At 39.9% G+C, this 16,112-nt stretch overlaps 2 protein-coding genes across 10 annotated transcripts in view; one reads left to right on the top strand and one right to left on the bottom strand.

The window, feature by feature from the left end:
* The window catches only part of agbl4 (AGBL carboxypeptidase 4), a 461,529-nt gene that overhangs the window by 90,939 nt on the left and 354,478 nt on the right, over positions 1 to 16,112 (top strand). The window lies entirely within an intron of this gene.
* The window catches only part of elavl4 (ELAV like neuron-specific RNA binding protein 4), a 92,457-nt gene that overhangs the window by 34,292 nt on the left and 42,053 nt on the right, over positions 1 to 16,112 (bottom strand). For all 7 annotated transcript variants that reach the window (XM_028027779.1, XM_028027780.1, XM_028027777.1 and 4 more), the window contains one exon: positions 2,534 to 2,637. In XM_028027779.1, the coding sequence (XP_027883580.1) occupies positions 2,534 to 2,637 (104 nt within the window). The remainder of the gene's footprint in view (positions 1 to 2,533; positions 2,638 to 16,112) is intronic.

Raw genomic sequence — 16,112 nt, forward strand, 5'->3', positions numbered from 1 at the left:
GCCTGGTTATTTTCCATCGGCTTCCTTCCTGCGTGCTGCCTCACTAAACCTTTCCAGAACGCCTCTCTTTTTATCCCCCCCTACCCTCACTCTTTTTTTTTTTTGGTTTTTCCTCTTTTCTTCACTGTACAGCTCTCCCTCATTTTCTCTCCTTGTCAGCCAACTCCAGATGTCTAATCCATCAACACCTCCTCAAGCTGTGAGCAGCATTGTGCCGTGCGATGCATGTGTGAAACAGGAGTGTACGTGTGCTGCTTGTGTGCAGGAAAAAGTTTGAAAAACTAAGTGTGAAGATTAAAGTAATCACAAAGCAATCACAGGCGCGCGCTGGATAAACGTGTCTCAGATTGTGTGCACACGTGTCACTGTGAGCTCCTTGCATCTTCAGTGCGCAGCTTCCCCTCACACCTCGGCGGGAAAGCAGCACCGCTGACAAAAAAACGGAGGTGTCACGACGAAGGAAGCTGCATAAGTGAAACCCAGTCAAAGGCACATTGCCCGGGAGAAAGTGACTCTCCGGACTGAACACACTGGCAGCGAGTGGGAAGGGTGTGACATGAAGAATGACAAACATAATTTTAGAATTACTGCACTGCCTTTTAATTAACCTTGCTGCCTTCAGGCGGGAGGGGGGCTGAGTCTGTTGTGAAAAAGAGACAGTAAGGAAAGAGGGTAGTGGGAGGAAGGAAATTAAGTGTGAAAGAGTGATAGTGTCAGATGGAGATGTAGTGTTGTCTTCTGTCATGACAAAGAACCTCCTTTATCTCAGGAACAACTTGAGGCAGTGTCTTGCGTCACCGAGAGTGTAAAAGAGAAAAATCTGTTAACGCAGACTGTAGCACTGTGCAAACAGCCTTAAACTTCCATTTTTATCCACTGAAAACACACGTTTTCACTTACTTCTCCATGTTGACTGCTTTGCATTGTAACCCCCCTCCACACACACACACTTGTATGTGCTGACCACTAGATGGCAATTACATGCCTCTGCTTCAAACATTTTCTGAACTAAAATAAGTATCCGAGGGCCTGTGCTGAGACAGAGTCCAATATTAGGATTTTGTTTCTCATGGAAAAAATAAGAATTTTTATAGATTCAGATTTTGCTCTGCTATTTTTCATTTTATTCTGAATATGTTATGACATAAAGTACCCATGAAGTTGTTAAAATATATATTTCTATAGTGGTTATAGTGTAACCAGAAAAACAGTGATACAAACATGACAAAAGATTTGCAACAGTCACATGCTTTTATACAGAATGAATGGATAATAGACAAACTTGTGTCTCCATTTATCGATAGATGGTCAAAATGAGGAATAAATGAATGAACAAATGGACTGATGGATGAATAAATTTAATTTTCAGGCAGTTGAACAGAGATTGAATGTCTAAATTCATAATTTTTTTCTTACTCTTTTCTCGCATTCAACCAAACCTGAAAAATGCTTCAGTCAGACTCAATACTTCTATGTGCTTTTCCAGACTGGCCAAAGCAAATTTCACTAAATCTCTTTGAAAACACTCACAGTAAGAGGCAGATTAAGTTTGTGTCACTTGTTAATATTACTGTATGGCTCCTGAGACAACCTCAATTAAGTGCCTTTAATCTTAGTTCAGATTTGATTATATTACATGTTATGTTTCACAGAATTCCTGACATTCATTACAAACATATTGACTCATTACGAGTCTCGCAAATGACAAACAGCGACGTGAAACGACAGAATCCTTCACTGAACAAAGGCCAAGTCAGGCTGTTTATACTATCAAGGGATTGAAAGGAATCTCTGTGGGATTTCCCACATGCAAACAAGATAATCCCATCCTATTAGATTACATTAGACTGGACTAGACCAGATTAAATAGGATGACAGAAAGCGAGAATCCAGGGATTGCAGAAGAGCAACAGATTACGGCCCCTCTTAACTGCAACACATCAGCGGGCGCTGCTCACACAGGGATGTGAGATGGGAAAATTAGATCAGCCTCATGTTGTGACAGCAGCTGCAGAAGAAGTGCTTTCAGGTCTTTGCTTTTTTTGACATTAAAGTGTATTTGAATGCAGGACTGTGCTGTTTTGTTTTAGACCCATCCATTTTACCTCGGTGACAACCAAAACGCCAGGCTAATTATCCTGAAAAACACTCGGCGATAAAACAGGTTTAGAGTGAAATGGATGTTTGATACATTTCTTCTATTTCACTCAATGATATCTGTATAATTTCACCTTTACAGATTGACATTTAGGAAGGTAATTAGCACATCAACCACAGTCACAAGCTATTTAAAAGGTGTCACTTTGATTTAGATGGTCTTTTTATTTCTCTTGGCTAAAGCACATTAATCCAATCTTGCCCGGCAGCACATTCTATTCCAGCATATCGGAGAGGCCTCTCAGACAGAAGAAAAAAGCATTGCAATTTAGCATGACCTCCATAACTTTGTGAAGCGCATGCTAAATAAGTTGACTTCTTTTCGCTTTGTGACTTATTGTGTCAGATGTATATAAATGAAGACGGTGTTAATTACCTTGATTGTTTTCGTTTGAAGTCTGAGTCCATTTAATGTGTTGATGGCTTTCTCTGCATCCTTTGGGTCAATGTAGTTGACGAAGCCGTAGCCAAGACTCTGCCCTAAAATTAAAAAGAAAAACAATGGAAAGCAAAGTTTTATTGACATTTTTTGTTGTTTCTCTGACATTGAATTTAAAATGGTTAGTTCAGTTCAATTTATTTTGGTAAATTGACAACATTACAGGAAACAAACAAACAAATAAAAAACAATAGACAAACCCATTTACCCCCCGCCCCCAAAAAATTAATAGGCTGAAGCCAAAGCCTTTACTTATGTACCCTGTTCATTAACTTAGCAGCCTGTCATCATAACAGATATCTTCACACAAACACACATGTATATATATATATATATATATATAAATATGTGTACACATACACGTTTTACAAACATGATTACACAATACATATATACATCTACATAACAGTATAAGATTTTATCATTTTAAAATTTAAGGCTCTTTTAACCTAAATAATTTTTGAATGCCATAAGGAAGGCTTCTGTTCAGTGCTTTATTCATTATTTCCAATATTTAAATGGTGCCTCATCATCTTGACTCAGACCTGTGTTATTGCTTCTTCATTTCCTGTGAACCAATAATCTGAAGAAGGAGCTAAGATTATTGCCTTTGCAAAATTATTTTTGGCACATTTGTAATTTAAATGACTAATTCACAAAGGTAGAAATATTTAAACTCTTTGTATTGCACTCATAAGCTTCAGTTTTCTGTATTTGGTGACACTATTTGTAAAAATATAATGGCTCACTTTGAGTTAAAATAACAACTTTAGCTGTGTGATGAAAGATTTTACAGTATTTTGTTAACGTTATTGCCAAAAGAAAAAAAGCCAAATCCCACACCTCTTCTCCTCTGGAGTAAGTGTGTTTTAAACGGCGGACTCCCTCTGAGAGCCAGGCAGGCCTGACATCTCTCAGTGTTTCCCCTGTGGATCAAGCCTTTCAACAGGCTTAGGACTTTTAAAAGCGGACGCCTCCAGCCATCAGAGGCTTTCCTCTGCCGATTTTCAGCAAACACCCCCCCATTCACTAATGCCACACACAAGCTCCAAGATTCCCAGGCAGTTCAAGCAGAGCAGCATGTGCATATTCATTGCTAATGGGAACAGACAGCGGTTAGTCAGAGACAAAGTGAATCACAAAACATGGAGCATGGCTCTTTCACAAAATAAATACTTTTGGGCTATGGATATCACAGCGCAGAACAGCTCAGTAGAGAGCAGGGGAAGAGCCAGAAGGGACTTGTAGTCCTAACATCAAACAGCTGATGATTTTTCTCTTCTTCTTCTTCTTCTCCTCCTCCTCTCCTCCATCTTCTCTGCTGGATTAACGGTGGATTATCAGACACTCTATTGTTAATTAAAAACCTGCCATCCTGGAGAGACCACTGCTATTTTTATCGAGCCGTTCTTCGTTCACTCTTCCTCTTGGACTCTCGGCTCACTTCAGGTGTTGAGTTTGGCAGTTTAAATATAAGTCTGAGAGAGCCATCCTTTCAGCTTCGGGTTTTTATTAAAACATGCACACAAGAGCTGGGGAAGGACAAAGCAAGGGAGAAGAAAGAAAATCGTGCATAAGAATGGATGATTTAAGAATAACTGTTGAAAAGTTGTGGATTAATGTATGAATTTAGAGTTGGGTAGCAAACAGGATAAATGAATTTAGGATTCATTTATCCTATCCTAATTTATCCTTCTCTTTATTTGTTTAGTTTATAATAAAAATCCAGATGAGAACTGCTGAGTCTTTTGTCCACTACTTTGCACATTCGTGGCCCTTTCTAAAATTCTTTCTCCCGATTATAAACATCATGAAGTTCTGGACAAATCACTCCAATACACCAAAACGATGGACTCACTGGTGCAGACATTCTGGAGCTGCCCAGTCTGGGATGACTGTGGACAACACTGTTTTGTCTAAAAATATCCTCGTTATGGTACTCAGTACTGACATGTAAATGATACTGGCATATATACTTTATTTATGCCTCTATGTTTTATGAATGGGAATACTAGATGAGGATTTATTCCTTCCCCTGGAAGTTTAACACCCTGTAGAGCTGAAAATACCAGGCTGGCTGCTATCGTTTCTAAAGTAAAGACAGAGAGAAACATCTGCCTAAAGCTTCAGACCAGCCTACATCTAACACTTCCTGCCCATAATGGAGTGGCTCACAGTAGGGGTCCACTGGCAGACTACTTGCATTCACATGAATGAGTGGGAGATGGTACAACAACAATGGCAGATGTACACACATTCGTATATCTACTAATCATTTAAAAGGGTAGGAAACAATTTAAAATTGCAGTTTTGACACTAAACCTTCTCCAGGTCTGTGACAACAGGGACATGGTTAAAATTTAAAGTACAATGGTCTGTGAGGACCAGAGTCAGGAACCAGCAGGCTGCAAGGTCAGCGCAGTCTTTAAATGTTTTGTCTATTTCAGCCCAGGAAACATTGTCATCATAAGCTGATTGAAACAAAATCTGATGCATTCTGACACCTATCTGTGAGAAAATCTTCATCAATTTGAGTTGTCTATGTCTATATATCAGACCAGGCAGGCCAGCTTTTGTTCCCCATGTACATGAATATTCCTTGGATAGCCATTACAATGCTGCCGGTTCACTGTTGCTTCTTCCGTAGACTATTTTTGATGGACACTGACCACTGCAGACCAGAAGCACGGAACAAGAGTTACAGCTAGGGTCAATTATGAAGAGGAAATAGCCTTCATTGTCCCCAGAAGTGGAAATTCAGATGTAACAGCGGGACCAAGATGTGTAGATTCACACAAAAAGATCAAAAGGTGTCGAGAATATACATAAAAAGACAAAATTAACCATAATAATAATAATACATTCTACAAGAATATACCACTTAAAAACTATTGTGCAGTTATTAGAAATAAAAACATTCACAATCCATGGGATGTGCAACTGAGAATTACTTGTGCACGTGTATTAAACATTGAAAACTAAAAACTGTTTACAATATAGTATATCAGTGCAGTTCAGAAAAACAGATGTGCAGTAACAGCAGAAATGTTATTTAAAAGTGAGCAAAACAGTGCTATGCTAATGACAGTAGGGATGTAAATACATTGATTTGGTTGTAATGCTAATAGAGTCTAACAGCTGCTGGGAGGAAGGATCTACAATACTGCTCCTTTGTGCATTTGGGATTCAGCAATCTGTCACTGACGGAGCTGTCCAGTTCAGCATCAACTTCATGCATGAACTGAGAAACAATGTCCATCAGTGATGTTGTTTTAGCCAGAGTCCTTTTGTTTCCCACTGCATGCTAAATTTACTGTGGGAAACTTGCACATACAGCATGTGTGGTGAAATTTTATTATCTGAAAATTATATAATTGTAAATGATAAGAACCACACCAATACTTTATAATTACAGAAATTATGGCTGCATCTGAGGCGGCATGAAGCAGCTAATGGAAAGCCTTGATATATAGCCTTTAATGGGATTTTAGCTAACGGAAGACCATCCTTATGCTTATCAATTAGCTGAATAGATACATTAAGTTATATATTTTAATCATCAGCTGAATGGTAGAACTCGAATGAAGCTTTGCTCTTGAAAATGGCTTTTTAATGAGGTGAGATAGAGACTTGTTTTTGATTTGTTAGCCCTTTATGAGCATCATTTACAGCACCCTAGACGAACTTGCTCGGTAGTAAAAAACTGTTTTTTATGGGGAAAAAGTTTTAGACGTAAATATGTAAATGCACCAATGGTATAGAGGTCCTCAAATGGACCATGTGAAGTATATAATCCCTGAGCGTACAGTAGGTTGTTAATGATAGAGTGTGTGCAGTTCAGATACTGCAACAGAGCTGCAGTGCTTTATCACAGAGTGGCACATGTCCGCCTTCACTGAGAGACTAACCACTAGGGGCTGGAGGAGTAAAGAGGTGGGGGCTAAGCTCCACTCCTGTGTCAGACCTTTTGTGCAATTGGACGTAAATTGTAAAGGAAGGTGGGCATGTTTTTCAGTGGTAAAAATCACTGCTATTTCTAGTGAGACGCTCTTTGGTGTGTTGGCGAGGAGTTACGACTAAGCCATTATTTGTTTCCTGAGGAGCAGCAGGATGCCCAATGTGCGAGATGAGAAAATGAGTGTACTTTGAGCTGGTGTCCTGCCTGCTGGCACCAATATGTAATTTAATTTTTCCCCCCTAGTTCCCGTCTGTGTATACACACATTCATATACAGTAGGTAGGAAGGAGTCAGTAAACACTAATGCCACTTTGAAAAATCCTATATCTTTATATGACCGGCATAAGTAGATACATGCAGAGCTACGTGGGTATCCAATCAAGTTTTATACAAATAACATTTTTATGACGCTGTGTACTGTATAGTATACAATCTTATGCAAAAAAAAAAGAGATTCAAGCGCCTATTGGCTGTCATTGGTTTTTGCCTTTTGTTGTATTATGTGACTAAGAGCCATGAACTGCAGACATGAAAGCTTCTCCATCTCAAGCCATCATCAGGCAACACACTATACTCCCTTTGATCTAAAGTGGGAGCTACCAAATGAAACACACAGCTGCGAGAACCTATTTTACAGTGTACCTTACTGCACTCTATTGTTCCTAATAACGCTCCCTAAAATTGTGCAGCTATTAATCAAAAAAGTTCATTTGAACTGTAGATGCTGCAGTACAAACAGGTATTGTATGGCGCTGCAGTTGCATGTAGGTGGGAGAGGCAATTTGCAGTGCCATCGTGTTCAAATTGTATTTAAATTATTCATTTTGTACTTTCATAAAAATAAGAAATGCAACACAGCCCCTGCATGAATCTGCAAAGATGTTTAAAAATATATAAATATAAAAAAATCAATTTGTGAGACAGGATCTTTACAGACTATCTATTTCAGTTTCCCATTGATTCCCATGTGCTGTCAGCAGCTGAATTTTCTGTCACTCAGAGGTCAGGGAAAGACACACAATTGAAAATGGCAAAGAGGAGCAGCAGTGTGCACAGATCAAGAGAGCTATGAGCAAATGATGCAAAAGCATCTAATGAAGACCAACTCTGTTTCAATGTAACAGAATATCTAGCTGAATTGCTACAAAATTTTAGATTAGACCAAAAAAATTTTATGTCGCATTGCTTCCATCTCATGGTTTCCCCTTAGCAGCTTCAGCAACTCCAGGTAGAGCTATTTCTGATGCTATGAAGCTCTTCAAGATTTAAAAAGGTACCCTGTCACCAACTTTATGTCAAGCCCCATCTCACTTGCCTCAAAGACTCTCAACCTCATGAGAAATGGGAAGAGGGACTAAACACAAAGAGAACAAAAGACTGCAGGGCCTCCAATACCAGCAGTACAGTAAGAGCATCCATGTGGCATGTATTGAGCCCATTTAAATAACTAAATTCATAAACAGAACCGCATCCCCCGCACATGCATCTACTGTAGATCCCTCTCCCACTCACTCATTCAACACATCTTTTCCTCCTGGGTTGCCAAGGTAGCAGCCACTGTTGCAGTCAGGAGGCTCCCACTTTCAGTTCCCAAGGCCCTGCTTCCACCAACACAGACACACACTTGCCCACGCCGGAGCTCAGGGACAAACACGCACACACGCGCAAGTAAGCCACCCCCTCACGGTGGCTCCCAGAGCCTCGGGGCCAGTGGATGGCCGCCTGCAGTGTGTGGGCTTGCTGTTTAGCAGTGTAGCTGAGAAAAAGGAGGAAGGCAAGCTCACACACCAGACAGAGGAGCCCCCTTCGAGTTGAGGATAACCCTGTTATGTCAGGACAGAGAATTATAACATCCTGAACCGGCCTGGGTCCCCTCCGAGTCCCTTTACCCAATTCAGCCAACACTCTGGCCTCTCCAACTGCTTGCATAAAGTAAATTAAAAAGTGAAAGGTTGGAGGGCGGGGATCCAGCCTGGAGGCTGTCTCTGCCTTTAGGTCCGGGGCTAGCACAGGGGACAATCGCAACCCCTGTGCTCCATGTAAAGGCCACTCAGAGTGAAATGAAAGGGGACAGAGGCTGTCTGACGTGAGGGTCACAAGAGAAACAGTGCAGCCACGCAAGCTCAGGACGGCCAGTTCTAGGTATAAAGATAAAGCAGGGAAGGGAAACTGAAGGAGGGAGGGCGCTGAGAGGGGAGACAGGACATTCTCGGGACTCTGAAACTTTAATGTGTGTCTGCCTGCTTGTGCATGCACCTCTGAGCCTGTCAGCTCTCTTAATACCTGGCTTTGGAGATGTCAAATCCTTTTTTCATCTCTTTCCATGTCAGCTTTGTTCACACTGTCTTCAGCCTTCAGCCTATTTTCAGGCTCAGATAAATGCAGCCTATATGTGGGATATAAACACCAAACTAGATCTCACACAGCATGATTTCAGCAAGGATTAACAGCAGTTTGTAACAGTTTGTAGCTCCTGGGAAAAATATCAGATAGCTGTTTAAAAGGTAATGTTGGAGGAAATAGCTCAGATTTTAACTCTAAGCATGAACATACTCAGCTTCACTCACGATCATGGCGTGAATATTAATTTTTGATGTACCAAAACAGAGCTGCGTATCAGTGAAAGGATAATGTAGTGAATATTACCTCCACTGATATGTTATTGTACATCAAAACAAGATATGTTTCACTTCTAAAACAATTCCACAATAAAAACTAATTAAGGTCAAACCTTCATATTCAGTTTAGGCAAAGCAAACTGCAGTGCCTTAGTACTCATACCCACTGAACATTTTGTCATGTTACAACCACAAACATTAATATTTCACAGATAAAAATCTTAAAAACATTCTGTACATGTGTCTTCAAGCATACTTGGTCAGGCTGCAATTACAGCTGCAAGTTTTCTCTGTTTTCACCAGTTTCACATATTTAGACACTCAAATTTCTGCAGTTATTATAAACAGCAATTTGCAAGTCTTGCCACAAAGTCTCAACTTTGGCCATTGTAATTAATCAAGCTTTCAAACCAGATTTTCTTCCTTTACTTTTCTCTATCAGTCCATCAACACTGACCAGCCTAATTGTCCCTGCTGAAGAAAAGCATTGTAACAACAGGATGCTGACCATATATCCCAGTAAAGATGGTGTTTTCAGAAAACTACTACCAATGAACAGTGGTAGTTTCTCCATAAACATGGCATTTTGCTCTGGTCAGTTTTGTGTTACTGACCAGACCTTCTTCTCATATATGGAAGATGAATTGAGTAAAACTTGAAAATGTTTCCAAATATTTTGGTGTTCTTCTTTATGCCCTTGCTTAGAGACTGGATTTGTGATGTGAATCTTTAAAGGTTACAGATCACTGTATGTTTCTTTGTTTCACTTAAAACTCTCCTTGGCTGGTCTTGTTTGGATGCCACTCTCTGTCCATTTTTGGGGGATAACCTCATCATGCTTTAAACTTTTCAATAATTTTCTCCCTGGCCATTTGGGTGTGTTCACTGGACTTGAATCTAGTTCTCTAACAGACATATTTGGCCTTTACTGAACAGCTGCTTTTATGAACAATTACATTCCCACAGTTTGACAGAATTTTATTTTGGGGGTACTAATGGTGGCTGCATATAAATACATTCCACACTTTTCTGATGCTTATGAATCCCTTTTCTTCTACTTCACAATTATGTCCTTCGTTTTGGTCCATCACATACAATTACAATAATACACATTGCAGTTTGTGATTATAACATGACAAAATGTAAAATAACAGTGAATAGAAGAGTAAGAACAATATCTGTTAGAAGCAGTTTGTGCCCACAATAAATGAATAAAGGTTTTACCTGCCCTCATGTAAGAATGTATCCACTGTAGGTTTTCATGAAAAAGTGAAGCTGCTGTCTGTCAGAGGTGCTCCAGCTTGAACTACTCCACATCTGACATCACTCTCTATCTATTTTTCATGGCCAACATCTGCTTGGCTTGCTACATTGTCACTATAATTTGCATCAGTTCCCCAGGTTCCCTGTATAAAACCAACACATGGAAGGTGACTAGCGTGCACAAAAGGACTTCAAACAGTGGGCTTTTAGATGATTTCCTTACAGGGTTTGATGTAGAAATAAGAATTACTTCAACTGCAAAAACAGAATAAATGGTAAGTAGGCTTTGATGCAGAAGCTTTGTAAGTGCTATTACCTGAGGAACATAAAGGTGACATGAGCAGGCAGAAAAAGGTTATCACCATTGTAATTTTGTCGGGCTTTTGGCTCCGGTAATAATCAACAAGATGCTGGAATGCAAAAAACCGTCTGGCCATAAAACTACAAGCCCCCTTACCCAAACTGCTACTGCCCCATCGAAGCAGTCAATTCTCGCTTCAGCGTAAAAAAGTTATTTTCTTCTCCACATCATTATAAAAACAAATGTGTTCTTTTCTTCTGCAGAAATGCAGCTGATGCAGGAAAATTATTCCGTGAAATGACTTGCTGACAAGGATCAGTCAATTCAATTTCTGTGTGCACTGGCATATGTAGATGTTTGGCAGTGCTGATTCAGTACAAGGTCCACATGAATTTCTCTCAAGTGCTGAAAAATGTTTTAACTTGTGTCTAAATGAGATATCACTTGGATTTAGCTCTCAGAGTGGTTATTTATCCGTCATCATATATTTGATTTACTTTTCCTACGATTTAAAGACGGATGGAGGGGAATATGAATGCAAAGTGCTGTAAGGGGGAATATTTTAGCTCGCAGATTCTAAAAGCTGTTGCTGCTGTGATAAAAGTACATTTTATCACCGCAGGAAAACTTTGTAAATTCACAGCACTGTGTATTTATATTCAGCTACCCCCTACTGACTTTGAATGGGACAGATTCATGAAGTCTCCAGCTAGTTGCAAAATCAAGACATTTTTCTATCTGAGCTGTAGATCGCTGCAGCTCCTCCAGAGTGACAATAGCCAGTCTGTCAGTGTAGTTGGACAGTCATGTCTTGGTATGTTTGCAGTTATGCCATACAGACTCCACCATCTTAAAAAGTGAAAATGTTCAAGGGACCTGAATTCATTTTCAATGCACCACTGTGTCTTCTTCACAAGTACAGAGGCAGGCAAGGCATGGACAGGTGGAAACCAAGGGCCTGTGTGCAGGTGTGTGTTTTTGTGTGGATTTGCAGTAAGCTTGCTTTAAATAAAAGATTAACCTGCATGTCCCTGGCGTTTTATGAGAGCACCAGGCAGAAGTAGTTGCGTAAGCAGGCATGAAGGTAAGCGAGCAGGCAGCCGTGCAGGGAACAAGAAAGACACCCAGGGGTGGCTCTTCTACTGGCTGAAGTCAGCCAGGGTGACAGACAAAGCTGAAGTGTCTACGCCTGCCAGCACTTGCCTGAGCCTCACGCCATTCTGGCGTCATTGGATTTGACAAGAGCAAGTCCACAGGAAGCAGCGAGGATGCTGAGGACCTGTCTGTCTCGCATACCTCTGAGAAGTTCAAGTGCTAACACCTTGTCAGCAGGTTAGTCAGGACTCAAACACAGCTGGAAAAACAGAGGTGCAGAAAAACACATGCCAATTATCGTTTGCTTGAAGTGTGCCTGATCACATTTTAAATAATAAAGCTGATACAAAAGTAGAGCCGCTCTTACTAATAGTTAGAAAATGTACATCAAAGTGCTTTTGTGAATATTTTTGTGAATTTTTCTAAGAACTAAAAACCAGTTCTGTACTTTTCACTCAGAATAACAGAATAAGAAAGCAGACGGGTGTTATAATTCCCACCAGTATGAATAATTTGGAACTACTGAAATCCCTAACCCTAAAGATTCAACATAGCAAGAAAAATACTCTCCTCTTTAAATCTTGACACAGTCAGAAATTTTAAAAGAAAGACTCTAAATGTCGATCTTCCTCACATTCATTTGCACATTTTAATGATAGATGAGGAAAGGCTTCTAATGTACGCTTCAGCCTGGAAAAAAAAGAGAGATCTCTTTAGACTTACCACCCTCCCTCTCCCAAACCTGGCTTAGTCTGTTAATGATTTGGATGACTGTTAGAGAGCATGAAGCCTCTTGGCGTTCCCTGCTGGAAGGAATCAGTGCTTTGTTAGCCTAAAAGTTTGCACGGCAAAATTGCACCCATGGGAGAGCAAAACAGGCATACACCGCAGGGGGAAACAGAGGGAGGGCAGAATTTATTTATAACACTTTTTGCGTCGATGCTAAGTCATCACATAGTCCTTGTAGTGCAGAGCAGAGAAGCACCATAAACAGCTAAGAAGTGAGCGAACAAAGATTCTCATTCCTCTCAGTCCCCGTTTAGGAGCAGAGCAAATTTACAGCGATGCTCGACGTTTCTCAAACTCTCTCCAAGTATCTGCCGCTCGCTCGGTTCCTCGCTGTGCCTGCTTGGCAAATCACACTTGAAGCAAGGGAGGGGAGAAAAGAACCAGGTGGAGAGAGAACGCGGTGATAGCGATGATGATAGCATGTGGTATCCCGGGGTTATTTTTGCACACAACATCCACCATTATCCTGACGTATCTGACTCTCAGGCTCCATTTTGTGACCCATTATGGCATAAGAGGAAGATGGTCTTAAAGAGGAGCCACGAGCTGCAGAAATATGCTTCAAAGAGCGAGAGCCCAGGAGGAGGCAGCAGTGTTCGGCCTGCAGCAATCCCCGGTTAACAGTCAACCTGTCATTTCTGTTGGACTTTTAGTTAAGAGGAAATCAAATTTAATGATTTAGCTCACACAAGTATCTATGCATGGGTGTGTTTTTTCCCCCCTCCCCACTATGAGTGCCTGCTTGCTATCCTATGGCTTGGTGATCTTGCCTGCCTGCCTGGTACTCTTTAATGAGATTATCAGGAGTAGAGTGTCAGTAAGTAGGATCTAAAATGAAAGCCATTATGGAGCATTATCAGGGAGCTGCACCACCCCCCACGTCCCTCCCCCACACCCACCAAAGATCCATCTGCCGCATGGCCACCCACACAGCCACTACGCCCAGATTACAGCCGTGATTAGCACCGCAAAGTGCTGCTTAATTTAAACACCTCTGGAGAACATGTGGCACTTTGCTGCACGGCTGAGTCGCCATGCTTCAACACGCTGAGGACAAGGACGCAATGCGCATCGCTTAAAACAAATCTTCTCTAGCACCTAAACTGTGAGGCTCGCACACAAGTCCAATCAAGCCGTGTGACATTTGATTTCTTGAATAACAGAATCTTTATGTTAACACACACCTTGAACAAATGCAGCTTCTTACTTACCTTTTCTCAACCAATCTGATCAGTCATAAGGTTTTTGTTAAAATAAAATGCATCACTCTCCAACCAAGTAACCATTATAATACTTCTGTTTTAGTACAAATTAATACCATTTGAAAGGTAGTAGGTTTAGGAAAACATCTTTGCCTTTAAAAAGAGAATAGGATTTTGAACTTCAGTCCAGTGAATACTTTAGACTAAAAGTGCAACTCTTCAGCGTCAGATGGACTTTAACCAACAAAACCACCTTCTGCTAAACTTTCCTTCTCTTTCATTTCACCAAAGATGTTCTTCCATATATACAGTAGCTCTGTTCAAAATAACAGCAATCCAAAATCACTAACCAGATCAATCATGACCGTTGGTAGAAATGAGATTTTGACATGGCCAGTAACATAGTGGTAGGCAGAGGAATATAAAACCTGCAGTGTAGAGAGAACACGCGAGCTGCTGTTTTTGGACACCTAAAGCATTATTAAATACTAATTATTATGCAAAATAGTGGCAGTAAAAATGGAAAACAATGAGGTCAATCATTCTGTGAAAGAAACATGTAAAGAGAATGAGAAGCTGTTTAATAACTGGCCCGTATGAGGCAGAAAATGTTCTACATGATGGTTATAGTGCATTTCTCTGTAAATCTCTCCTTGTTTATCAAGGAGTCGATATCACATTCTACTGTTGTTATAAAGAAATGGGGGAAAGTACATTTTGGAGTTACTTGTCAAGTTTAAAGCAGTCAGAAGCCTCAGGTCTTCAGAGATCTGATTACTCTGTTCCAGGGATCAGAACTAAATGAGACAAAGCAGTTCTTAGTTTTGGTATTCCTCAACTTGACAACAAACTCCCTGAAAACTTGAGATGTGTAAAAAGTGTTGGTTCCGCTAAATCACAACTGAAAACATGTTTGCTTACAAAAGCTTTTGATCAAACAAACTGACTAATGAACTGTTTGGTTCATTAGTCAGATGTGGTTCTTTTATGCTTATGCTTTTCTTATGATTTTCTTTCCGTCTTCCCTTTGATGTCCCGTAAAGCTCTTTGAATTTCCTTCTGTATAAATGATTTTATAGAAATAAGCCTGCCTTGCACCTTATCCCTTATTCCAGACATTGATCAGATACAACATACCATCAGTAAAAATATGAACGAAGAGAGAAAAACAAAAAAAGCAGTGCAGAAAGTGATAGGTTAGACCATAAAAATTTGAAAACTAAGAAAACTATCTTTCTAATGAATTACAGAATGGCCAAGATGGCAAAGACTCATTATAAGCAGACTGACTGAATGTCTACAGTGAGTACGGTAACAATTAAAAAATGCATATGTGAAGACAAGCTTTTGATAAAAAGCATCTGCGAAACTACATTGCTTAAAAAAAGTGGTGGCGGAGAACACACTGACTGTAAGAAAAATGATGCAACGTTTTATGAATCGATGAAAGAGAGGTTATTTTTGTGGTCGAGGACCTACAGACAGTTTATCAGATGACACATAAAAACTGAATTCAAGCCCAAATGCACTGTTATGCATGGTGGCTCAGGCATTACGACATTGGATATTTATTGAAACCTTGGTATCTGGTCTATTTGTTCGAGTGATCAAATCATGGATCACTTTGAAACCATCAAAACACTCCAAAATGTTATTGCTTTACTGTTGCCTGATGCTAAAGGGGAAGCGCCAATTAAATGGGTGTTTAAACAGCCTGATTTTGTGGCTTTAGTTGAAAAGGAAATATGCAGGTTGACATAAAAATGATGTTTCTATGGCAAAATCAAGACATTTCGAGGAATCATTGAATGTCGTCTGGTCCTTTTGGGTTGGAGTTCCTTCTGTCTGGTGCAAGTTGGTCAACTCCTTACAACAAAGCTGTGATTTTACAACTACATGTATGATTTGCAGCCAGGCTTGCATTTCATTTACAAATTAAAATGTTTACTTCACGAACAAAAATGCTTTGACACTAAAATAACTTTCTCCTTAATTTTTGTACAGTGATAATACAACTAATAAACTTCTCAGTGGCTTGATTTGGCATGGATGTTCAAAATGTATTTGTGAGAAGGCAATTAAAAAGTTTATAAGTGTTATTGCTTAATTTTTTAACTTGCTGGAATTATTTCAAGTGCAGCTGTAAGGTAAATCAAATCATATCTTGGTTATATATGTTTACTGCACATAAAATGCAGAGATCAAGCACATCAAAAAGCACAACATAGTATTTCAAAAGTACAAACATGTTGTTCAAAAGTATCTTTAAAACTGACTTGTCCTATTGTTT

The sequence above is a fragment of the Xiphophorus couchianus genome, chromosome 9 (assembly GCF_001444195.1).
Source record: "Xiphophorus couchianus chromosome 9, X_couchianus-1.0, whole genome shotgun sequence".
NCBI classification, from domain to species: Eukaryota; Metazoa; Chordata; class Actinopteri; order Cyprinodontiformes; family Poeciliidae; genus Xiphophorus; species Xiphophorus couchianus.